At 38.6% G+C, this 27,736-nt stretch overlaps 2 protein-coding genes across 4 annotated transcripts in view; both read right to left on the bottom strand.

Moving 5' to 3' along the window:
- Positions 1-4,151: 4,151 nt before the first annotated feature.
- Positions 4,152-18,111, bottom strand: LOC140232756 (uncharacterized). Its single transcript, XM_072312870.1, has 9 exons — positions 17,829-18,111; positions 15,371-15,607; positions 14,125-14,267; positions 13,153-13,422; positions 11,495-12,145; positions 9,585-9,894; positions 8,210-8,429; positions 7,780-7,962; positions 4,152-7,052 (listed from the first exon to the last, which is right to left on the bottom strand). Exons 1-9 carry the CDS (start codon positions 17,934-17,936, stop codon positions 6,685-6,687), a joined length of 2,490 nt encoding a protein of 829 aa, XP_072168971.1. The 5' UTR covers positions 17,937-18,111; the 3' UTR covers positions 4,152-6,684.
- A 7,250-nt stretch (positions 18,112-25,361) lies between these two features.
- LOC140232676 (calbindin-32-like) overlaps positions 25,362-27,736 on the bottom strand; it is a 179,987-nt gene continuing 177,612 nt past the window's right edge. For all 3 annotated transcript variants that reach the window (XM_072312782.1, XM_072312784.1, XM_072312785.1), the window contains one exon: positions 25,362-27,116. In XM_072312782.1, the coding sequence (XP_072168883.1) occupies positions 26,973-27,116 (144 nt within the window). In that variant the 3' untranslated portion in view covers positions 25,362-26,972. The remainder of the gene's footprint in view (positions 27,117-27,736) is intronic.

Here is a 27,736-nt window from a genome sequence, read left to right as displayed (position 1 = left end):
AAATGATCGGAAAAACTTCGCAGATTTCGCGTAACATACGCGAGACATTCTCAGAAGTTTCGGAGTCTGTTTGGGGTTTCACGAACATTTTGCGAACATCGCGCGTGTCTTGCGAAGGTCTTGCGCATATGACGAAGCTTTAAAGACACTTTCGAGAACAATTCACGAGCAAATCCCGACTAAGTGTGCGGAAAAGGTTCGTGAAAAATTTCAAACTTTTTTGAAATTCTCGCCGAAGTAAAAACGACATTCGCGAACAATTGACGACGCTTCCGAACCCTCACGTTTGTTTGGCGATCTTTTGCAGACTAAAATGCGAATGCTGGATTTTGCCATTCGCGTCATTCGCAAATCGTTCGCGTGCTCCGTGAAATCCCACCCTTACAGGGGTGGATCCAGGAATTCCGTCAAGGGGAGGCGCCTTTACAAAATTGAAGGGGGCGCATGCGCCCCAATTTTTTTTCTTTTGTTTAAAAAAAAAAAATAATAAAGAGGGCCGGGGCGCGCACCCGGTGCGTCCCCCTCTGCATCCGCCGCTGCTTTACATGACGTAGGGTGACGAAAAGTAATCACCTTTATAGACATAATCTTCCTCAATGGAGAGTGACTAGTCATAACGCAATGAGACATCCGAGTTTGGCACCTACTTTAAATATTTTTGAGTAGCGATATCAAACATGGGTTCCAAAAGAATAAAGACAGTTGTGACTCCAATCTCTTGAACCTTCCTAAGCATGCACCTAACTCCTGCTCATGACGTATAGTAAAACATGTGTTTTACGAATCGTTTGTTTATCCAAGTTTTAAGATGCCATGAAACATTTTACAAGAAAAAAAAAAAAAAACCCGAATGCAGTAGTTGGCATTTCTCATTGCTGCTGTTGCTTGTTCTAATGGAAATGCAGTAGTCCTCGTACTCACAGTATGATCATAGCTTAATGGTATGTTTATGCTTTTCACAAGACAATAAATTTATACAGCTGTAGGGCCTAAACATATATTTCATCTCGCAACCATCGGAACGATATGTCGTGGGTAACAAACGTTATAGATACTCTTATTTTCTTATAAACAAATCCCTTCTGATAATAATAATCACAGATCAGTATTTCCATCAAACTTCCTGAAGCATATACGTACACTTTCATCTACATTTTCTGTTCTTATCTAGTTGTGCGAACACTTTATTTTACCATCGACAAGAGACGTATATATAGTGTGTATTGTGTGCGAGGTCTCTTGCAGGTTTTCTTGGGTGATTCTAGCGACGGGAGAAGCCTATCAGACGTTTGCCGTTAAATACCAAGGGGACCGTTATGTCAATACACATCTGACCCCAGTTTGAATACTCTTTACCCCATCATGTGGCTTTAATTAATTGGGTTGCCAGGTGCTAAAGACGAAGGAAAACAAAAAAACCGGGCATGCCGGAAGCAAGGACGACTGTTGTACGACGTGGAAGAGAGACGTTAGCTGATTACACCTTGGAGACATGTAGATGACAATAAATATAAAACTGGGTCGCAACCTAATATTCGCCTTATATATTTCACGTCAATTCACTGTAATCACGGTGAGCGTAGTGGTATCTAGTGGATGAACTCTGGACTTGAAGCCCCGAGGTTCGAATCCTGCCAGTCTGCCAGACGATGCGTAATGCATCCTTTGGCAAGATGTTTAGCCCGCGCAAATAGATCTTTACACGACAGAAAGCAACGTCACGTTCCACATTGCACCCAACTTGATCAAGATACTGTAGTTCGTTGGGTGGTTGCAGTCTTTCCTCTTCACGCAAATGAATGATGCATAAGGTGACTTTGTTGTTGTTGTTGTTGTTGTTGTTGTTGTTGTTGTTGTTGTTGTTGTTGTTGTTGTTGTTGTTGTTGTTGTTGTTGTTGTTGTTGTTAAAAGTGTAACCGGCCTCCCCCTCCCACCCCTACAACAAATAAACTAAGTTCTCTCCGAAGTCCCGCCTAACTGGTGTATAGGAATAATAAATTCCCTATGTATCTCAACATTAATCAGTCTATGGCGATAACCATGTTTTGACAACCTGTCCATTATCAACAAGTGGGGCTTTTTCATTAGTCTCATTAATCATTCAGTGCTTCAACGCCATAGTCATGGCGACCACAATACGAAAACAAATTATTTACTTGTATCAAGCTACGACACATTCATGCTCGCTTTCGATATGTAGTGCATGCTTCACTGCCCGTTTTGAAGATAAAAAGGATGTACAATGAAACGTACTTTTGCTTTTACGAATTAGTAGTATAATTAATTTCCCTTCCATGTTTTTTTTTTTTTCGTAGACCGAGTTTCAAATAGTCATTCTCGCCAATAATCATCCCTCGCTGAATATTTTCTTTTCATCCCTGCGTTAATTATGGCGCCGAGACTTCGATCGATTCAATAGGATGAGAGCACCGACTGACTTCGCAGAATAGCTGCCAGTATTGTATGAGGATATCTGGAAGGATCGATTTATTAGAATTAGGTGCCATGGACGTGACATTTAATTAGTTTATGCTTGGTCGGAGTAAACACAGTCGTAAATGAAAAATGTAGAGATGATACTCCATTCGTAGACAAAACCTAGGTAAATGAGAATATAGATAAACAGCTAGATGATAGATAGATAAATAGATAGATATATAAATGGATATATAGATGTATATATATATATATATATATATATATATATATATATATATATACATGTATATATATCCAATAGGGGTGGGGAGAGAGAAAAAAAGAAAGAGAGAGAGAGAGAGAGAGGGGAGGGAGGGAAAGAAATATATCACATTCTCTCATTTATAGAAACGAGACGAACTCATAATTATGAAGGTCTACGCTACTTGTCTTAATTTTCAACCATAAACCCGATATGTTTATTAGAAATTAGATGCTATACACTGGATAATGAAGTAAGGATGGGAGCTTGATTCTTCTGTTTCACGACACAAATTGTGTCAACTCTTTAGAATAAGCAGTAAGAAAAACGGTCCAATCTCTGTTGGAAAACAAGTACACATTCAACTCAACATCCACAAAAGAACATTCAACTGGATAACACAGTGCAATATAACTACTAGTTTACCAGGGGGCAGATCCAAGAATTCCGTAAAGGGGGGCGCACCCCCTCCCATTTTTTGTAGGCGCGCGCCCGGTAAGCCCCCTCTGGATCCGCCACTGTATACATAGCCCTGTTGCTGTATACAGTCGCATGGCGTCTGGCCGGGCTAAGTGCAATACACACCACAAGAGGGAGATATACCAAACACGTTGAAGACGAAAGAAAGAGAGACTCGTGAACTAAACGTTGATCTAAATCACACAAATTCAGCAAATAATGCAAGTAATGATCTCCACTCAAACTTACCGGCAGGAACGGTATTCATATCATCTGCATTGTCATCAACATTGTAATTTGTTACTACAGTAGTAATGCATGTATCATAACTGCTACATGTATCAAAATGTTTTTTTTTTTTTTTTCCCGATGCATAGCAGCAAATTAACATGAGAACAAACTATAAGAACATTCATATGCTCAGCATTGCTGCCAATCTGTTCTACAATTTCTGCATATTGTAGTTGAAAAATTCTTTATATAAAATGCAGTGACTGAGTGGTTCTCTTGAATTTCAAATGTTTGATTAATCACACTGAACACTTAAATCAAAAATGGAGAGGTCTATTACTCCGAGTCAAGAATTTGTTGCAGGCATCATAGTTTGTGTTTTTTTTTTTGTCTTTATTTTTTACTTCTGTATTTTATTTCTAATGTGATCAAAAGTATTTCCTGAGTGCAAATGCGAAGAATGAGAAAGTGAAAACAAAAAATGCTGAAGGCCCTTAATACTGAATCTGAATCTGTGGCAGAAGAGACCATAAAGACAGAGGAGCAAAGGTAAAAATATAAAATCGTGAGATTTTATTCCAAAATTATGCAAATTTCCCTCTAGTGGATGGAACACACAATCATAGACATACCTACACACACCAATGAATATTTCTATATTTCCATGCATACATACACACACTCAAACTAACACTAATGTTCATGTTTGGTGTTGATTTGCCATACAATCCGTAGTAAATGAAACCACAGTCAATGTGCATAGGTGTATCACCATGTCAAAATCTTTATTGCAAATGAGAATTTTTTTGTGTATCGTCAAGTAACCTAACAACTGCCAGAAACAGTACAGACATATCTCAATTCATAAAGAAGTGTCAATAAGTACATTTCACAAATTTGGAGAGTAGGTTGATATTTGTGAAATGAACAACTCACAAAATTTATGTCTCTCATAACACAAATGCATCGTACATCGTGGTCAAAGTGGAATATCTAAACCTTTTCTCTTAAAAAGTGATAATCCTTCTGGTTCACTCTCTCAACATGGTTCCTGATCACAAATTCAACCACCAATGAATTGTCTCATAAGTCTAAATTTGCTAAATATTATGCTCGCATATGTATGTAGCATATACATGTATCAGTATGTGTCCAGCACATACAATGTCAACAAGTGATAGGAGAAAGCAAATAGACATAATATCTCAGATAACATGGCAGAGCTTCACATAACGTCAGAACTTTTTGAAGAACCATTGTTTCAAAGGACTGTGGAGAATAATCTTTTGTTTGTTTGTTTTTTTTTTTTTTAGGCAGAAGTAATCTCAATGCAGATTATATTGATTCCATCTATGAAAACATCACTTAGCACTGACATCCTTCACTCTATATCACCAAACTAGATATCATATTTAACTATAATACAAGATATCAACTGCATTCATGATAACCTAAAATGTTCAATTTCTGATAGCCCTTTCTTAAAAGCCCTCTAAATAGTTCAGTTTATAAGTGTCTGCAGATACCTATATGCATTTTGCAATTATGGGCCTACAACATTTGGCAAATTATTCAATTCATATATTTCCTTAAATACATGTAATCTAGTTAGTATCCATCAGTTTTTGCCATGCAACACAAGCCTCACACAAACTTTCAGGTTGAAAGGCACAACTATGAACACTTTGGATATGCTAGCACCCAGGCCATCTCTTATCAAATGTTATCTGAAGTGGGCATTTAACATAGAAATATAAGATGACAAATTTCTTCTCGAGCTATGCAACATACCTAGTGTTAAAAATGTGTTGTAGAACTTTTATCCACTTCCTTCCAATGCTCAACTAATCTTCCTGTTGCTTCAAGACTGCAGAAATTTTAACAGACACTTCTCCACCCAGGTTGGCTTTTCTTTAGAGGCAAATGGCAAATGGGAAATCACCACAATCTCTTAAACTTGCCAAATTGGCATGCTTGAAACATACATAACATAAACATCATGGAACATGCACACTAAAAGCAGCATACATAATGAATTGGCATGATTACTTCAATTTCAAAAGCATTACCACACATGTCCATGAATTTGAAATCCTTTAGTTGGGTCTGACAGCAATGTCTTCATAACACTTTTATGCAAGTCTGCTGTAATGGTGTCCTCTTTACATATACTGTATACGCCATATATTTCGCGAGTCTAAATTTTTGCGAATTGGGACTTCCCGATGATTTTGCGAGTGGTTAAATTCACGATCGTGGAGTCCTGTACTGAACGGATAAGTGTACACGCATATATATATATATATATATTTTTTTTGTATTGTGTCATAATTGTTACTGTTTACTAGGGAGAAGCCTTGACAGGTCAATGGCCTTTGCTTCTTCCTCCACACCCTGTATTGCATATGATTGACATGTTGTCCGGTATTGTTCATTCTTTTTTTAACCAGTTGTGCAAGTTGTGGAAATAAATGAAATGAAATGAAATGAAATATCACAGTCACAACAGGATTAGAGTCAATATTTTCGCGTGTCTTAAATTTCGCGAATAGCACCTGACTCTCGAAATTCGTGAAAATAAAAACCTCGCCAAATATTCGGCGTATACAGTACTCTTTGTGAGAAAAGAGAAGAGATAGATAAAGAATCAAACAACATAATGATGTCACTAACATATTACTCTCTGTAGTGCTACAGAGTTTACTTACAAAATTTAATGTAGGAAGGCATGACCAACGTGAATTTGATGATTCTGCATAGCTTTCTTGGTATACAAAGAGAACTGCTAGGGAATTTGAGGGAATTGCATCAAGTCGGCATTTTGAATGACACAGGAAATCAAAATTACTAGACTGCCACTGCGACATAAGCTCCTGCCTGCACCAGTGAATGCAGCAAATGATGAATAAACATCCAAAAAATAGGAGTGTAAAACATGTCGGATAGGGAGATGGTTTGGGGGCTTTTGAGGGTCACACCTCAACAAGGGACAGACACCCCACACTGCTGCCCACTGTACCCCCTCCTGGTCATTCTACCCAACTTTGTTTGACTTTGTGAGCAAGCTACCACACACAGAACCAATGGTTTTAAGTGCCCCCACTAGGCTATGGGGGATGCCTCGTCCACACGCACAGCTGCTACCGCAAGTGGACTTGAACCAGGAACCTCACAATTGAGACACTGTGATTTCAACCTCTGAGCCAGGAAAAATGACATCCACTGTGCCTATGACTGTGAATGCAGAATGGTACATGACCAAACACTACAAGCCACAGACTTGTCAATCCCGATCACGGTTGTTCAGTTCGTGGTCATTTAATTCCTTTGGGCTTTGACCCTCTTGCTGCACGCTTCTTACTTGTTGGCACTTCCTTCGTACTGGTGGGGGCCTCCTTCATCCTGGAGGGGACCTCCTTTGTCCTGGTGGGGGTCTCCTTTGTCCTGGAGGGGGCCTCCTTCGTCCTGGTGGGGGCCTCCTTCTTCCTTGGGGCGGTGGTGATTGATTCCGGATACTTGCCAAAGGTGCGTAATGCCCCGGCAAGCTTAGCATCATTGGCAACATTGTGATCATACTGTTTGAGCATTGCCAGAATGGCAGGCCGGAAGATGTCTGGTTTGGCAATGAGTTTTGTGTGCAGGTCGGAAAACATGTTCTCTAAACGCTGTTTAATTTCCGCATCTGCATTGGTACGACATGAATGGAAAAACAAGAACCACATGAACAACAATCCTCAAGGCAAAGATGAGAAGATGGCACGCTATGGGGAAAGAGAAAAGATATGATAGGAAACATGGAATATAATACAAGCTGTCAGATATATGTCAGCGGAAATTCTACTGCAGGTTAAGAATGGTGATTATGATAAAAAGCCACCATAAAAGACAAACAGTAGTATGGTGTGCTACAAATATGGTGTAGTCCTTAAAAATAGGAACCTAACACAATGGCATCCCAAATTGTGAAGTAACAGAAAGAAAAGTCCAAATTACACAGAAAAAGAAAACTGATTTTCATTGACAAAGTGTTGATGTTGCATTATAAGCTTCTCTATTTCCTTAAGCCTAGTCTTTATCAAGTAAACCATTAATTTCATGAACCACACAATCATATCACAATCAAGTGCAAATCATTAGTAGAAAGTTTATCATTAAAAAAAAAAAAAAAAAAAAAAAACTCCTATAAATAAGCCCACACTACACTATTTTGATTTTAATGCAAAGTTGTAAATGGCTGAAATCTGAAATCTTACTTTGGTAGAGAACTTTTCAAGTTTGAAAATTTTTGATATTTTGATTGCATTCCTGTTTTGAAGGGGGAGGAGGTCAAACGGAGCATGAAAATGTAATTTGGGTGAAGAAAATTCAGCCTACAGATGGTCAAGGGAAAACATATGAAGAAAACAAACCAGTGAGTTGCTTGGCACACTCTTTAGATAGAATGCGTACTGTGGCCTGCTGATCGTTTGCCTTGTTTGCGTTCCCTGTTGCCTGCGGAGCCTGTTGATTGGTTGCAGACCCGGCCGAGGGATCAGCCGAAGTGCCACTGGGCTGCAGTCCTGCAAACCAGCTCTTGGACGGGACATCGCATCCTTAGATCGGGGTGAAACAAGAGCAGCAACAGTGAATCAAATCACAGATAACAACAGCCTAATTCTTCTCTTGCAAAGTCTGTCCGACGGTCTGTCTGTCTGAGTCTATCCCTTTCTTACTGAGCATGAAACTTACCACACTAACTCTCACAAAGTGCATCAATGACACCAATAGCATCACTACACAAATGAACACAGACACATCTCTCTGCAACACAGAAGAGCATCCACTGAAATTTGCACATACCTCTCGCAATCTTGTACAGGAGCGCTCTCGTGTCCTGGCCAGTGACGGGAGTACACACATTGAGGGACGGAACATCAAAGAACTTGGCTACAGCTGCTTGATGTTTACAATGGCTGCCTGTTTTCCCTGCTGGACAGGTACAGTGGCCCACCGTGGTGTTGACCATGTACTCCTGTTCATCCTTGTTTCCACTTGTCACAGCATAGTCGGTGACCGTTACCTGCCAAAGAAGAAGAAGAAAAAAAAGGCATCTCGAAGGGAAATGAGATGATTGGAAGCATTGTGTGGAGTTGCTATCAGCACCAGCAAATATTCTCTCCTTGATCAAATGTAAAGTGGTAGCTATGATGATATGTTTTCAACATCACACTGACTTCTTCTCAATATTTACATTTGCCAAGATGAAAACAGTGTGAAATTAAACACACAGGACAATGAAAGTTTTGTCATTACAATCCAAAAAAAGACAGAAAGTTGCGGAAAATATCAAGACTTTGTCAAGTTTTTGTATTATAGTGATTAACATATAATCTAGATGTCATTGCCAACCAAATGTTCATCAATAATTTGGTAGATATAACAACTGCACAAATCACCTTTGATGCATCATAACTGGTCATTGATAATTTTATACACACATTATGGTTCCTTCTATTGCCATCCATTATACACAAATGGAATGTACAGAAGATATGCATGTGTGCATTTTAGAGAGACTTATGATACATGGATTTCTTTCTTCAGCGTCTTACAGATTTGCCAACCAATTATTGAAATGTGTTCATATGTGTGAACGATGATTCAAAATGTTCATTGTTGTCGAGTATGAATACCTATCAGCATTTCACATGATGTTTGCATTTCTGCATTTTGAGATTACATTAGTTACATTCAGATAGTGATCTCTAACCTCGAGGATAGCTAACCTTGAGGACAGGCTAGTAGTTAGGCACTGTGTAGATGCGCTCATTGATAGCTATCTTGAAGTTAACTCAAAGATAGCTACAAAGTTGTATCCACAAGATATGTCAGGGTTAGTGCTTTTTCAACGAGCGGTGGTGGGTCCCCACTCATAGTTAGGCATTGTGTGAAGAGAACTTGTTGATAGGAACTTGCAGATAAGCAAAGTTACAAGGGGCAGTGAGCCTATCCTCGAGGTAGCTACCCTCAAGGTTAGGGATCACTGTCTGAACGTAACTATTGCTATCAAAGTATACAAATAATATACGAATATACAAAATATACGAATATTGCACCAAGGCAAAACCACAATATTCTCTGCTGTTCAATATATCTCCCACTTCATGTCAAGACAACAAAAGCCCCCTTTGGTCAAGAAATTTTACGGAGAAGGAGTAGGGTAACATAAGCTTACCCGTCTGATATCGTCCTTGGAGACACTCTTGCCCTTCAGCTTGTAGCGTGGGGTGATGACATCGCTGTCAGGGCGACCGTTTGCTGCGTCAAGGATTCTCTGCTGGTAGCGATCCTGGAAACTAGATGCCAGAAAGCGCACCAGCTGAGTGAAGCTGAAACCTTTCGTTTTGTCCACAATTTCATCCTTAAGCACCCTCATGGCTGCCTTGCAGAAACTATTGGGGAGATTGGCCTTCAAGTAATCAGACTGTGCCAACATCCACTCTTGTCTCCTCTGGTAGTGGACAGCAATGAAATCTTTAAATGACCTATCAAGGAAGAGGAGCGAAAAATGGTGCATCAATTACTGTCTCAATCATTTAGTGAAAGGATGTGCAAAATCTTCTTGTGATCAGTATCATTAATTTAAAGGAAGAACATCTCCTAGAATGGAGCCTCCTAAACAGAATTTTGATTAATTGTACTGAGATATCTATTTTTCTCTTTGCCTAAATCAAAGGTTTTCATAAGACCAAATCAAAATGTCCACTGACTGTGCAAAAAATACACAAATAGTGAATGGTCACAAGAGCGATGGTACAAGATTTCATACTTGGTGAAAGATCAACACGCTCTAACCAACAAGGCAAAACCGAGTTGAATACAGTGCTTCATCTTTCACCAAGTGTGAAATCTTGCTCCATTTCATGAGTAAAGGCCAAACACTATTTGTTTTATACAACACCTTGGATGTCAACAGATGTGGTTCACACAAATTCTTGAATTTAGCACAGAAATGCCAACCAAATCCTGTGAGAGGCGATTGGGTGGCACAGTCACAGTCCATGTGAAACGATGGGTTGCAGTTGTTTACATCTGAGTGACAAAATACATGTTTGTAATTGTCGAGTGCGTGTAGCAAATGCTTGTTCATTGTGACATCACAGCCATGCAATGGAACAAAAGCTTTGAGTCAATTGTGAGTTTAGCATGGGAGTCAATGGAAATTGGTGATGTCAGCCATACGATATCCATTTTTGCTAAAAACAAAATTGTACAGCTGACAGCATGCCATGGTACGTTTAACGCATGTCACGTGATGGGCAATCAACCAATCAGATAACTATATTCTCTTTAGGTGTTGTATAATCAATCATACTCAAAGCTGGTTTATAGAAAGTAAGTCATAGGTTGTGGACTAAAATGGTACAGAACATCACATAGTGGACCCAAGAAAAGTTGACAGCAATAATTTATGTTAAAATAAAGACATTGCTCCTCATTCCACACGGACAGGGGTGAGCAATAGTGGGATGAGAGTAAAATGAAGAATAATGTTACTGAAGTCAAGGCAGAAGACACTTAGAAAAACACACCTCAACAACATCTCATATACTGGTGACAATGTAACAGATTAATCCATTTCTCTCTTCCCTTTTTCCCCAGTCCATAAAGAGAGAGAGAGAGAGAGGAGAGGCACATTTTTACACTCCAAGATAAAGAAAAAAACATAGTGATTGCTAGTTAATCTTTCTATCCATTGAACCTCTATTTGGTACCATCTTCATAAGACCTTGATTCATCCATGGCATCACTGTGCTATAGGTGCAAATAGCATGTTCTGAAATTATATGACAAATGGTGACTATGACAGTGGTAATCATGATGATGTGTGAATGCATACATGTGTGCACAACTGTATGCTTACTGTATGTAAGTTTATATGATTGTATTTGAATAATGTATTATTTGTTGTTTAGATGTTAGTAATTAAAAGAAATTTCTGTCTTCAGGAGTGAACGGACAATAATACATCATCATTACCAACAGTTCCTAGACACTATCAAGCATTATTCTATACATGCACTCTACACCATACATGTCTCACGTGAACAAGAATAATATAATTAGGCACCGTACGGAGCTTACTTATTGAGAGTCTGATCGCCAAGACTGTCGGCACACAGTTGGTTAATGTCATCCATACTGGTTGAAAACACCATCCTCTTCATGTGGTTAAAATGGCAGAGCCTCTCCTCCTTGGACACCCCATGCTTCGGGTCCCACAGCCAGCGCCACGTGGCCTGGAGGATGGAAAACACGGAGAGCACCAGCCGGGAGCGAGGGAAGGCCTCCTTCAAGGACTGCCGCTCATCAGGGCAGTCATCCACCATGATCATCTTCGGTCCTGCTACTCCCCTGCCATTAAAGCAGCCCTCGGGAAGCATGGACTTGTAGAGCTCTAGCGCCCCAGAGATGATGACCGGAGACTTGGCAGTGGCCACGATGACGCCGATGGGTAGACACCCGACACTGCTGTGCGTCAGGAGGAGGAAAATGCTGTGGTTATGTCTGTCTGCGCTGCTCATGGCATCCAGGAAGCACAGCTCGCCACTGTCTCGCAGGTACGTGTGCACGCGCTGCATCAGCAGGGTGCAGATGGCAACGATCACTACCCCATTCTCGGTGATGCCCACTTTAATGGCAGGACTGCTACCACTGGGACTCTCACTGTTGTGCTGCTCGGCCAAGTCGGTCAAAGAGAGAAGTACATCCTCCTCCTTCTTCTCAACAGTCTGCCTGTATAACCTAATACACAAAATGAATACTTGTTCAAATCCTGCAAAATAAGTATTAAATGATGCACTGCAGGAATACAATTTTCTCAGTTAACTAAAATGGTTAAGCCCTGCACTAATTTTTTGACCACTCCAGCTTGCCTCTACTCTCTTTTTCATGTATATACAGTGATCAAGATCAAATTTCAAATTGCTAGAAGTCTACTACAATTAACTATTTTGTTAATTGGCTTAGTCTTGTCAGTTTGTGGAATCATACTGAAAGCAAGCTTCTCTCAAACACAAATTAGGCAGATGTAAGAACATATGTAATAAGCAATTGCATTGGTCAAAGAGCTGAGCACAAAAAAAAAGTGAATAAATTGATATAGACTGCTACAGAACATGAATAACATGGACAAATAAATATTATGACTGCACTATACTTACTTGTTTATAAACACCATAAAACAGTACTTCCACACTTACAATGTAGAGAGAGATAACTTTATTCTCAAATATGTGCTTCAGGTAATAAGTATCACGCCTAACAGAACCACACAAGCATTCTTAGATTGGTCATGTTTCTATGATTAAAAACAAATACCTAAACAAACAACCTGCAGTTCTCGTGTTTATCAGAATAGCAGAGTGGTTATGCTCACGTTTTCCAGCAATCACCATCAGTCATAGTCCTATGCCTGTCGATCTATGCAGATTGTGTGTTGACTCATTCCATTGCCTGGAAATCCCCCAAAAACATCCTAAGCATCCCAGTTTACTCATTCTCTTGTTTGGAAGTCTTTTACTGAAGTCAAATTCTATTATGCTAAGTCTCCAAGTAAAACTGGCAAAGGATGATCAGCACTATGTCATAGGCTGAAAATTCTAAGGACATGTCAAAGGCTATTATCCTCCCCCCCCCCCCCCATCAAAAACAACAGAAAATTAAAAGCAATTATTACATGCTAACTAACAATTAATAAACAATTGTTATAAAGACAATAAAGACCTCCTTTTTTTTCTTACCTCCAGCAGTACTGCAGGTCAGGACACACTGCCCTGTCAGCAGTCACCATGAAGTAGTTATCTCCGTGCTCTGCTCTCAGGTCGCTTCTCAGAGCTTCAAGAGCTGCCGAGGGCATGTATTTCATCTTGAACAGGGAGATTAGCTTCTCCTGTGTCTCACGTGACACGTCTCTATGCCTCAAGGCGTCTGCACACATGATGTTGTGATTGTGCCTGAATGACAAGACAACTGTCGTGGGATACTCCGGCATGTGAGTGTCGGCCTTGTTTCTACCAATCACAGACAAGTTTAGAAAGTTGACATCAGAAAATTAAGAGGAGAAAAATCATGTCAATTAAATACCATTATGATTGAATCATTGCGTAAATTCTGATAGAGATTTCATAACTGTAATTCATTAATGTTTTCCACTAAGCAATTTGCATTTTCTCATAATCATAAGTGTTGTGGCAACACTACGTATGAAGTATGTCATCCATGAAGTACTCTTCTAATTAAGTGGATTGATTATCAACCACAAATGTGGGTTGCACTTGGACCCTGAAACCTTTCATGATGACATAAGGATAAGTCACAGAATACCATCAGTACCATCAGTAACTAGTAAATGATATAATACCAGCACCCAAAATCAAAACTGTCTGAATTAAATATCATAAACATAACATGATTTAGTATTAAAACCTTGTAATCAAGGTTGTAGTAAGTCTTTATGTAGTCTGCTTAGGCTTGAACTAAAACATATTATATTTTCTTGTCTCTTCCAGAAACAGGCAATTTCTATTCCAATCAAAGATCTAATGTTTCCATGAACAAATCACAAGCTGGAATGTGAACATACAATTTTCTCTCTTTGACAACTTATGGGTAGGCGAGACAATATTTTATTGATCTGTAAGCTGCATCATAATAAATGGAATGTAGTGATGGTGAATCATCAAGCCTCAGGTCTTCACACCAACTTTTCGTACCTCCTGCGCCTTCCCTGTTCAGTGAGAACGTTTTTTACTGTGATGCCCATCTTCGCCTGGCAGTCAGTGTTCTTCGATGGCGTTACTCTCTTCCGATTGGTGTCCTTCAATGGCCTGGTGTTGTGGTGACAGCGATATCTCTTCTATAGACAGAAACAAACATGAAGAAACACTACGGTGAGTCCAAAACGAGAAAAACTTAGTGTACATGACATTTACTGTTCATATCCAATATACTGAACACTTTTTTTTTTTTTTGCATCAGCAGTTACAAAGCATTGTAACATGACAATCTCAATTGCTACAAACATTGTGTAAACCTAACATTAGTATTAAAAAAAAAAAAAAAAAAAAAAAAAAAAATGAAGAATACAGGGCTGCCAACCTTGAGTGAGAGTTTGGCGTGAGACACTGCGAGGGAGCGGAGCGACCTCCTGGCTAGCGCCTGGCAGCCTGCTGTGCGGCCATACATACGTACGTACGTACTACATACACAGTCAGTGTATGTAAAGCGATGTAAAGCACACGTCATAGCCACACATGTACTGTAATTTGCCAAAAGTACAAGCTACGCTCACGTGGTATAGGTAGAAACCAATCGTAATCCATAGCTTGTCTTTGCGCGCGAACCGAAAACGATTGTTATTGGTTAAGCTTTACACCCACGCGGGAAAATCTCGAAATTTTGGGCTTGGGCATATCGATATTCGGAATATCAGAGAATTTAGAGATATATTTATTTTTGTAGTCATGTACATTCCATTTTGGGGGTTTAGCGTGAGATTTCGTCTATCAGAGTGAGACAGTCAAAACTGGTTGAATTGCGTGAGAGTTGCCGGCCCTGAGAATGTACTTGTCCATCATCTAATATCTTTAAAAAGATTGTTAACAAAGTGCAAAATTTGTAGAAATTTCCACACCATGTAGTGTTTCACGTCTACGAAACAATTAAGCCACACTAGACCCCCTGTCCTTCAAGGATTTTGTATTTAATTGCTGTTGTATCTTGCGATAAATATTCATTTGTAGCATTCTTAAATGTCAATTTTTATTACTTTGACGGAACTGATATTTTGTTTTCTCTAAAACTAAAACTGACCACTCACTTATTGTCATGACTGTGACAATATTAACATGATGCATGCAGTCAAATTACAATCCCTGACAACTGTACATCAACTCATCTACTGAAGATAAATACTATCAATTTAGAAAAAAAAAAATGTTGCCCACAAGTATTTCAGACCTTGAAATTGATTTTCTTCCCAGCATACTGGTACGTTTGCAGTACCCTCCAGGTGCAGTAGGAAGATGTCTGGAAGTCTGTAATCCATTTCTTAACTTCCTCCTCATTTTTGAGCTTCAGACGTAAAACTGCAAAGAATCCGACTGGAACGGCGTTCTCAGAGTTTTCTGTTGCACTGTCCACTTCATCCATCTCCATTTCACACAAGTGGTGGTCATAGGCGGGCGGCAGAATATTCTGTGTGGGATGTGAATGGATACATAAAGTGAGAAACACTTGCATCGATCCCTTTCATAATTCATGGTCTGTAGTTCTAAAGAGAATAAAATTCCTAGGTTTGCTTGTTTGTTTGTTTCTTATACTTTTATGAGGGAAAGTTAGAGTAAGTCATTTTTGTACCTCACCCAGTGGTGGATCCAGAGGGGGGTGGACTGGGCATGTGCCCCCTCTATATTTTTTGTTAAAGCAATTTGAAATAAAAAGAAATTATTTCATTTAATTATTTAATTTTGTAAAGGCGCCTCTCATTACGGAATTCCTGGATCCGCCCCTGCTCACTCACCCCCCCCCCCCCAACAAAAAAATCATACTCTGCTGGAAATATTTCAAATGTTTACTTATCGGGGTAAGAGAGAAAAAAAAATGGGGCCAAATAGAGGGAAGGTGATAGGCACCTACAGCTGTGGAACTATGCATGAAATTATAGTCTGGTTGGGAATCACAATCCGATGCAAAGAATGATTATGATTAATTGAAATAAACTTCAATCAAATTTTTTTAGTTTCCTTTTAATTATATGCAAAACTACAGTTTCTAATCTAAAGTACACATACAGTACTACCTTAGCTTATCAATTATGGTTTGAGAGAAGGAGATTTGTAAGACTCCTTAATTTGGGGTTTTTGTCTAGTCTCCCCTCCCCCCTTGGAAATCGCACTCCAACGAGCCCCCCAGTTGAGAAATGGTGCACATACATGTATTTGTACAAATATATTTTCTATCACCCATTTGGACCCTTCACCACCCCCCCCCCCCCCCCCCCCCCGGTTTCATAGGGGCACCCCTGCAATCCACCATGAACAAACTTAAAATTACACTCAGCAATTTACTAACTCATATTTTATTATCAGCAGCAGGATCAACTTAGCTCTGTTACTTCTTGTTCCGGCGTGGGGCGCTGTACGTGTTGGGGTCACTGGTGCGGTTAATATTTAGAGAAGAAGATTTTTCAAGATTCCTCAATTGGGGGGGGGGGGGGGGGGACCCTCAAGGCAAGGGGGACATGTGCATGGTGCCATTTGAAAATCGAGATTGAGACCAGAGACTCCAACCCCAATCACCTTCTGATCTGGAGATTCTCCCGCCCGAAACCCCTAGCAAACGGGAGACTCCAAGTTAATGTGTGCGAAGCGCAAAGTTCCTAGGGTTCTAGATGTTCTCTGGTGCTATCTAAGGCTTATTTTTTCAACACACGATAGCAATAAGTAAGAAATCCTTTCCACAGAGCCGGGGCGCGATAAATCAATTCTCAAGCGGGAGAACGGGAGATTTTGCAAAAATGGGTTTTCGGCGGGAGATCTCCCGTCGAAAACGGGAGAGTTGGAGTCTCTGTGAGACCCTAGATCCGGATCCCTCTAGCCAGGGATGCCAACTGCCAAGTTTGTTGAAAACCCGTCATGGGATTTTCGAGGAGACGAAATGAAAAAAAAAAAATTAAAAGGACGCACAATGGCAGCATGCACGTGACAGAAGTGTGACTGTCCAGCTCAAAACCAATCAACAAAAAGTCAGAGGTTAGGATCCTAGAAGACCAAACAAAAACATGTCATTATGGTTGACACACTGAGAGTGAACCAATGACAAATGTTGTGATTTTGTTTTAAATTTGTCTTGCCCTAGACTGGAGAGTTCAAATCTTTCATCTGTATACTTTCTGTCAAAATTTGGTTGCTTACAACACCAAATTAGATATAGCAGATTCCTGGACCATACTTTCTCAGACAGGCACTGTTTTGAGTGTTTTCACTACAGCTGTAGAATCTAAAAAGTCGAGATATTTCTGACACTAATGATATACTTTTTACTTCTTCACAGCACTCCTGACCCTCTATTCTCACTTTTTATTTCAATCACTGGCCCAGTCACTTGTGTAACTTACTGTAGCATGTAACGTTAGTTAGGATGGTGACTTTTTATATCCACGATAAGCAAGGTATGATAGTTAGAGCTCAACTTGCACCCTCCTATCCTAACCGCACCGGCCTCAGGGAGGTACAATGGTCTACGAGCCCAGCATGCATGCAGGCGCCCACACAACAGTGCACCAGCAGGGGCAGCACAGGCAGGATTTCTTTGGGTTTGACTGTACATCAATAACAATAGACCTACAACTACTAACGTTACAAGCGTGGGGCACAAGGAAAGTGTAAAGCGTGGTCCAGAACGAATGGTCCTTTACCTGCAATGCCGTTGGTATCTCCATTCCAGTGCAGCCAGGGAGGCCATGTCCATAAGAATAATGAGTGTTCACCTGCGTCGTTGACAAAAAGCTGGCTGGCTGAGACATATTTTTAATATTCGCGGCGCTTGCGTGACCGAACTAGCAGACGAAACTTGGATGCAAAATATTGCTCTACAGAATGTATGCTATGGAAAAATACGACGACGTGACAGCATTCGCATACATTATGATGTACAATGGCGTCAGAGGCGAACGCAGAGGTTTTTTTTTTTTGTTTTTTTTTTTTGTAATCTTGGAAGCTTCGCGATCGAGCACAGTTGCGAGTCAATAGGTGGCGCCCTCTATAAATACTAGTACGGCACGGACGGGCACTGATGAGACGGCACAGTCCCAGTACGACGCCGCTGGTTGTGAAAAATTCGGAGCAAGACTGCGTGTGAAATAATATTCACGGTATACACCAGAGCCGTAAAAATACAACAGTATAGAGAGGGTCTATTCACGGCTCTGATATACACAACACAAACCCGGAAAGTATTTTTTTGAACCAACTCCCTGTTTGATCTATGCCCTAATGCATTAAAAATGCAACGTGACATAAATATTAAGTCAAAATGTTTCACGAAACTGACTGCTGGAAATTATACTCAAAGCTGTTTTCGTGAAAACTTGTTTGGCATTCTGATATTATACAACCGGTGCGAAATTAAATTGAGATATTGTGCCACAAGAAGGAATGGAATGAATCTGTCATAGTACTAAATTGACTGAGATGATGTTGAAAATGATCACACATTATTGAAATTCTTAATTGTGAATTCGAACCAAAGAAAAAAGACAGTAAGTGGAATCGGTTGAGAATGAACGCTTCTTCAGAAAATAAAATAAAAGTTTAAAAAAACTTATCGGGAAAAAACACTATAGTAAACAACATAATACTCATTTTCACTACATAAAAACATGAATTTAAAGATGGGGGGGGGGGGGGGTCAAATCACTAACACCATGAAATGTCCGAGGGTTCCATCTGCTTGTTTGTTGCTTTTTTTTTTCGGGGGTGGGGGTGGGCGTTTACCCTGAATCCCACCAGGAGCTCTAGCTATGTTTCTCACAATGCCCAATTTTTAGACATGAATTAAAAGAATAAATAAATAAAGCCAACATTTAGACCTCAGCAAAGTGCGGATGCCACGAACGTACACGATCTTAGATGTTAATTCAACGTTAAAATATGACTAGATGAGGCAACAACAATAACAAAACGAGATGATCGTCATTTTTCACTTTTTAGAATTGCGAGCTTGGGTAAAACTATTGCCTTTGAATCAAGGAGGTAGGTGAAACTTGTTGAAAAAATTTTTCTTGATTATAGTTTCTATTGATCGTTATATTTTCTTGATTATCCTAATCATGATAATGGAGCGAAAATGAATTGATGATCATGCAGCGTGTATCTAAATCCAAGGGTTTTTGTTTTACCATGCAAGAATATCAAAGTATTTTTCTTCTTCTTGAGGATATTAATTACTAATACCTGACTCTAATAATTATGTATAGTATACCACGATGGAAGTTGGTCACCTTATTCTTGACAGAGCCGCGAGGAGACATTTTTTCTTTTCCATTGTTGTTGTTTTTGTTGTTGTTGTTGTTGCTTTTTTTAGCAAAATGTTTTTGGTATGTAACGTTAAGATTAAGAGTTTTATGTGTAGATCCATTGTGTATAGATAATGCCTCATCCACTTCAAGCTCTGCTTATCATGACGGTCCTCTGTACTGATTTCTCCTTTGTTCATATATAAATAAGGTATGCCTTAATATGTTGCTTTGATTCATATGTAATTACAGACTGTATACTCTCCTTTTTTGCATACTCTGTATCACTTGGAGAAAGAAAATGCAGAAATAAACCAAACCAAACCAAACCAAACCAAACATTGATTTCTCAGTGAGAATTTGACATGTAGGTAAGATTATTATGTAATAAGAGGTATGTTATTTTGTATAAGTGATTTCACTGAATTTTATAATTCACGAAAAAGTGTTAATAGTAATAGTAGCAACCTTGCAACCACAGATCTGTAAGTTATATAACACGAAGATGTGACGGCCTTCAAAGCCTTTGCATGTACACTGTACTGTACATTTCTATCGTTTTTACATGAGAAAAAAATATCACTTCAAATACCATGCTGTGTTGGAATTACCCTGCAATAATGACTTATGAAAGTCATTATTGCAGGGTAATTCCAATACAGCATGGTATTTGAAATGAACCTATAGGTTGTAGGAAAAGGTTGTAGGAAAGGGTTGTGGTTGTCAGATTAGCGAAAATGAAAAAGTGTTTTTTGTTTCGCATATACGGATGGGAGAATTAGCACTGATCGACGAAAATAGGTGTAGTAGGTGTAGTATTCCATTACTTATTTCCTGTCAGATTTTGATGAAGTTTTTATCATTTCGCATATTTTTCTTCTACTTCATTGAACACTGTGGTAAGCACGGTATACCGGTAATAGTTTTGCACTATTCTAAACATTATTCGTCATATCATTTGCAGCAATGACGGCAAATCTATAGACCTTAAGACTATTCTGCTTACCTAATGAAAGAAAAACGGAGGCCTATCGGAGATAATTCATTTTTTTTTTACGACTACAAATCAACGATACCTCAAAGCTGCCCTCTTAATAGATTATCATCATTTCTTGTTGATCAGCGATTCGCAGACAATGGTAGCTCCGCTTGGGTTTCCATCTTGACTTCAACATACCATCGAGCGTCAAAATCACAGATATTTCACTCACGACGTGTAGCCATAGACCTATACTCACCCTTCCTTGTTCCTGGCTCGTTCACTTTGCCTTTCTCTCGCCCCTTCTGTTGGTTCAAATATGATCCGAGGTAACGACATTTTGGAGGTAGGATCGGGCATCTTCCGTGGTCATCTTTCTCACCAGGATAATGAGTATGAAGTTGTCAACTTCGCGTGTTTACAACGAGACAATCTCCCGTCAACAAAGTCCATCACCAAAAGATTCAAAGTTGCAACTTGCACCCTTGAAGTCACCCCATTGGGGTGTGTTCCTTCGTCGCATAAAATCTATAATCATAACTATGAAATATTGATTTTCTTCCTCGCAGCGCTTTATTTTGAAAGCCATCAATACTTCTGTTGGAGGGCACCTAGGGGGCTATACCGCATTGTATCATCACGGCTTTACTTGAACCTGTCTGATTTCAGATAGCATTCTGCATACCAGTAACTCGAATCTATACATCGAGCGCCTGAGTTTGTTGTAAGCCGATGCCCAGTGGTTGGGGTTAAGGGTCAAAACCTACAAAAGTACTTTTAAAGGACAAGTTTCGCAGGGAGAGTGGAGGGTGCAAACAAGTCCTCATGATAAACAGACGAGCTCAGCTCTATCTTCGACTGTTTGTATTTTCGAAGTAAATGGATATGTTAATATTGAAAGTATTTACTATTATATCGATTGCAATGCATGAAGGGGAACTAGTTGGAATTTCACGCTCTTTGTAGGGTCGACAAGGAGTCAACGCGTCGTTGCGAGGCTCCATCGTTTGGAGTTCATGCACTTTTTGTTTAATTCTCCCGGATCAATATTACCCTCATAATGTGAAAAAGAGGAACCTATATGCAGCCTCAACAACTTTACCTCCAACACAGTGTAATTGATGGGTAAACAACAAACTTCTGCTCGGGAAGAAGCTAACCTGGTTGGGATATTATTGTCCCTGTGTGGGAAATAAAATGTCCCTGGGTGGGAAATAACGATTGTCCTTAATGGGAATTTTGTTGCACTATCTTGTCAATATGTGACTGTAATTATTTTCCTCTTCTTGCACTTCTTGATTTTTCCTTTACTCATTCTCCTCCTCCTCTCCTCTTATTTGTCATCCGTTTCATTTTCTTGTTTCTGTTCCACTTAATAAAGCTGTTGCAGTCCTCCTCTTCCTCCATCATTATTATTATTATTATTATTATTATTATTATTATTATTATTATTATTATTATTATTATTATTATTATTATTATTATTATTATTATTATTATCATTTATAGTGCGCTTTTCCCACAAGGCCCAAAGCGCTTACAATCAATTCAAAACATGTAAACAAAAACAGCTACGAACTAGTTGCTACTAAAAAGATGTGTTTTCAACGCTTTCTTTGAAAACACTGACTGATGGAGACTGTCTAACGGTAAGTGGTAAATTGTTCCAGTGCTTTGAAGCAGACACAGTAAATGTCCTATCACGGGCTAAGGTGCGAGTAACAGAGTATGTGAGACGAAGCGGATCACTAGATGACCTCAAATTTCTAATAGGTGTATATAAAGTCAAACAGGCATCTAGGTATTTCGGAGCTTGATTGTTGAGGATTTTATAGACAAACAAAACTAGTTTGAAAATTATCCCTTGCTTCAAAGGAAGCCAGTGCAACGACTTCAGAAGTGGCTGAGATGGGTAGTCCCTAGAAACCTGAAACACTAATATCTTGATCTTCACCATCTTTTAACGCCTCATCTCTCTCTCTCTCTTTTGCGGTTATCCTTCATCACCCAATAACACGCACACACACACCCACACCCACACCCACCCACACACCCACACCCACCCACACACACACACACACACGTACACGCAGCCACACTTAACGTGACTGTCTGTATGCCCATCTGAGACTGGCAAGAATCGGGGGGGGGGGGGGAGCTAGCAGTCATAGTTGGAGACACGTAGAGGTCAATAACGTGAATAGGGGAAAATTGGAAGGGCAGCGACGCGCGTTTAGTAACCATGGCAACTCCTATTTCCACAGTATGTCAACATGCTGCGGCCGCACGGTGTCTCTTCCTTTCTCTCTCTCCCCTTTCTATATTTTTGTATCTCTCTCTCTCTCTCCTCTCTCTCTCTCCTTCTCTCCCCTCTCTATTTTTTCTCTCTCCTTCTGTCTGTTTCTGTCTCTCTCTTGTAACCACTCAGGACACAAAACAAGCACCATTGGCAATGAGGAATCATGACCCAGTACAATAATAGTACGCTCACATTGATGGCGAGTGTCGTCTGTGAGAATGATGAGAATGTGTGTGTGTGCTTGTGTGTGTGTGTGTGTCCATATGTATATATATATATATATATATATATATATATATATATATATATATATATATATATATATATGTGTGTGTGTGTGTGTGTGTGTGTGTGTGTGTGTGTGTGTGTGTGTGTGTGTGTGTGTGTGTCTGTGTCTGTGTGTTTAATATACCGGTGGACGCAAGACATGAGGAGAGAGGAGAGAGAAGAGAGAGAGGGGGAAGAAAGGGAGAGAAAGTTGCATTGCCAGAGTAATAATTTGCTTGTTGGTTTGCTGTAATAATGATTTTCGCAGAGTATTTTCTTGTTCGAGATCCTGTCATGTTCAGATCTCCGACTGCTCTACCTGTATTGGATTTGCATAAGAAAACAAAACATCCCTAGGCCTATTCAGACAATGTAGCACGAAGAAATTGGCACAAAGAAAAAAAAATGTTGAAATTGTTGTATTAAAAGTTTGCTCGAGTTTTCTCAACATAATCATTAACCCTTCTCCTGTTACCACTCTCTAGTATTTCTTGTAATCATTTATCTTGAATATAATGAATGTGTATATACGTTTGACGTTTTGGTAAATAAAAAGGATTGAGGGCGTGAATCATTCATCAAATTGTTTATGTTCCCAAATGTATACGAAAGAAAAGAATAAAAAATTTTGATTAGAAACAAGCAACGTCAAACTTTGACTTACAAACACACACATACACACACACACACACACACACATATATATATATATATATATATATATATATATATATATATATTATATATATATTGGCAGCAAAGCAGCAAAGCAAAGCAGCAAAGCAAAGCAGCAAAGCTATGTTGTGGTTCCTTTGCTGTCAATATATATATATATATATATATATATATATATATATATATATATATATATATATATATATATATATATATATATGAAACTCATCATGATGGTATTGGTGGTATAGGGTAAGATAATATTATATGTAGTACCCAGATGTGAAGAATGGAGAAAGTTTTACACCTTGTAATATATTGCTGAATGATAAACAAAATTAACCAAAAAACCTTTGTACAGCTGTCGGTATATCTCCAGATACATGTATCTTTGAAACACACCATAGTTTCCGTAGTCGTCTCATTTTGGTTTAGACAGGGTTCCTTTTACTCTAAAATCTTCCCATCCTGACCACTATGCGCATGATATGAACCAGTGCCGGGTATATGAGCGTAAATTATGCGCAATGGACGGGTGGGAGTTCTGCTTGAATCTATGTTTCTTGTATCTTGAGTTCTACTTGCATACATCAATTCAGATGAATATGATTATATAATTATTCGATGCATACACATGATTGTATCTGCACTGTCTATGTGTGTATCATGTGCGTGCACGTATACTACGTGCATTTCTATTTCTGTTTTATTTTCATGTGTCATTCAGTCTCTCTCTCTCCATTATCTATCTATCTATATATCCATCCATCTATCTATCTCTCCATCTATCTATCTATCTATCCATCCATCCATCTAGCAATCTATCTATCTATCTATCTATTTTATACACTTACTATAGTTTTCATAAGGTTTCTTCCACTTAAATTAATAAGATTTAATGAATTGCATAGACTTATTTTAATTTTTGTTTACTTCCCCTGAATTGTGTTATATATTCAACGCCATATACCGTAAGATTCTTTCTATTAGTTTGCATTAAATTGCTTACATCAAAGATAGTGATCCTTACTTCTGTCTTGTTGCAAACAGTATTTTGTGTAAATCAGTACCAATTATGTTCCAAACTTCAATGTGTTCATTTTATTTCATTTTTATACGAGAAAGTGGAAATAAATGTCAATTTAATTCAATCTCACTCATTCTCGCAAACCACTCAACACCTTCTAGTGTGATGACCACACGTGGGATGTTTTCTGACCAGACATGAAGCTTTGAGACACACACTTTAGGGTGCCGTCGGCAAATGTGACCGCTGATAACTTAACTGATGAAAAATGTTCATTTCTTTGGTAAAAATCGATTCCAAAGAAAAAGGAGGGGAAAAGACAAACAAACAGATATACAGCTTAATTATTTGTGTTTTGTCCGAAACATTGGCTAAATTCTATCGAATTTCCTGGGGCAATTCATGTTTTGTTTACCCCATTTTTTTTTTTAATTGCAAAGAATCCAGCCAGAAAGAAAAACAAAAATGTTCGGGTCTTGATTGTCATATAAGAGTTTGCATTGGAGTCCATCTTGAAAAACTTTGTCGCTTCGAAGAGGAAAATATCGACAATAGTTGCCTCTGTTTATAATAAAGAAAAAATCGAACAATCTGTTAATTTGTTTCACTATATAGGCATCTTCAACAAACCCAAGCACATCTTGTACATGCATCATGCATAGACCACAACGAACAGAGATAAACCGCTTTGTATTGTATGTTATGTTTCGAGCTCTCGGTTTAATAAAATCCAATATCAATATTCAATTCAATAAATACCTTGCTTTGTCTCACGCACCCTCTATACATCAATTTGATTATGATAATGCTTGATTAACACATCTAACAAGATCAAAAAACATTTTGCGGTTTGAAAAAAAATCCATCTAACGAGTTACATAAGCTATCAATATCAAAATGAAAATAAAAAGAAAATATCGAAATTAAAGCTGAACTACAAAATAATGTTATTTCCTGATGTTTAGCAAACTTACAAAAACGGAATCATAGAATTCATCAAACAGAAAACAGAAAACGTTTGATGATATCGGGAGTCTTAAAAAGTTTTCTGCGAAAGTATACCGCAATGTCTAAAGGCAGGTAGGAGAATCTACCTCCCAAGCAAATATACACAGCAAAGGAGAAAATAAGATTATGAGCTAAACCAATCCAATCCCCAAGAACATGTCAGATAGGGTGATGAGAAGGAACCCGCTTACTTCTCTCAGTGATTTTTTTTTTTTTTTTTATGTAAAGACACTGGAATGTGATTCGAGCAAATATCAAATGCGAAAATGGTCTGTTTTGCGGACAAACATGAGAGAGATATAATAGTTCCAGCAAGACAAAAGTACAAGTCCTTCAATGCGCTGCCATGGATGGACATACGGGAGGGGATTTTGTTTCAAACCAGGCTTTGGTTCTTGTCGGTTCTGTTTTAGTTTCATCTGAAAGAACGAGATCTGTTGAATAGCATCCAAGGATTTAGAATACAAAATATGAATCAGAAAGTCAATTTTGCCATGACATGGTTTAATAATCTACTTCTTTCTTTTTTGAACCCCATCTTTATCCCATGCTTCACCTTGTTACAAGCTACTTAATTGCCTCCCCTACTTTGCTGGATAATATTACATATTGTTGTGAAAAGAGAAATACTTCCGTTTCTGACGTATTATTTAAGTTGCAGTTATGGGATTTTAGTTGCAATTATGGGTTTTAAGAAGATTATCAAAATATCTCTCTTCTACCACAGAGAGCTTCCATAGATATAATTCTGTTCAAATGTCAGTAGCTCGTCAGTTGACAATATTTGTGAATAACTCACAAGAAAATTGAACGAAGATTCTGTCAAAATGGTTTTGTGCTGCTAATGTAAAATATACATGCATATTATGTAAGAAAAGGAACGCGATGAATACATTATAAATTCACATTCAAATGTTGATGCAATGACAATCTTGCATAATATTACAATAAGGAGAAATGTAAAGTATACTGCAAGAAAAAAAAAAGAGACTGATAAAGTTTACATTGCCACATTCGCAAATGACGATATCTATATAAATACAGTACTATGGCACTGCTTTACAGATTGCTACCTACAACAAACTCCAGCTACGATCGTGCAATAAGGGCAGATCTCGAGTCTGAAGTCAACTCAGACAACCACTTTCTTGTGCTGACATCATGGAGACAAGGTTCTTATGTCTCTTGTAGAATGTAGAGCAGCATTTCAGAGCATGTTAAACAGAAACTACAAGACGTTTGACAAAAAAAAAAAGAAAGAAAGAAAGAATGCAACACGGGCCAATGAGTTCATTTGCGGTTTCCTCTGCCACTAATGATCATGCCGAGTTCTTCTGCGCTCAAGACGCCGTCACCGTCAATGTCGCATGCTTTCAAAATTTTGTCGGCGAGGGCGCTTATCTCCTCATCAGTTGGCATCCTCTTCAAGCGATCCTGTGCGTGCATAGGTGCAGAATATTTAGTCGTAGGGGTCGTAATGGGAGAAATTTAGAGGATATTCCTTTACTTTCACTCTTTCGCTAACACCGGATTTCATGGAAATCAATGTTTGTTTGTTTTCTTCCCTTTTTAAATCAACTTTAGAGAGTAAAGTTTAGAGTGTTGTTTGTTTTGGTTTTTTTTTTTTTTTTTTTTACTATTTTTTTAAAATCGTTGTTGTTTTTGGTAAATAACATAACAGTGCTCTAACGATACCGGATGACATGACAATAATGTTTAACGTTAAATTATATGATCAATTATTTTCATTTTTCAGAAAAAAAAAAACCAATTCAGTGAAAAAAAATGAACTGAAATAAAGGACTGAGTTGAAGTTAGAATAAATTTGATGTTAAATGTTAACATTACATGGAGACTAAAGCGACTCTCAGATTTATGAAGAGAAGTAATTTGACTTGATATCAAACTGTAAGAAAAGTGAAACACCGTAACACAGTCAGCTATTTCAGCGTGAGTTACAAGCATGAAATATAGCAAACCAGTGAAATTTCATGTTTAGTCAGTGACATCTTGCAAATCTCAGAATGGCACATAAATCGAGAAAATGTTATTTA

This window comes from Diadema setosum, chromosome 9 (genome assembly GCF_964275005.1).
Source record: "Diadema setosum chromosome 9, eeDiaSeto1, whole genome shotgun sequence".
NCBI lineage: Eukaryota > Metazoa > Echinodermata > Echinoidea > Diadematoida > Diadematidae > Diadema > Diadema setosum.
The sequence above is the reverse complement of the archived record's forward strand: the minus strand, read 5'-3'. Positions and strand labels throughout refer to the sequence as shown.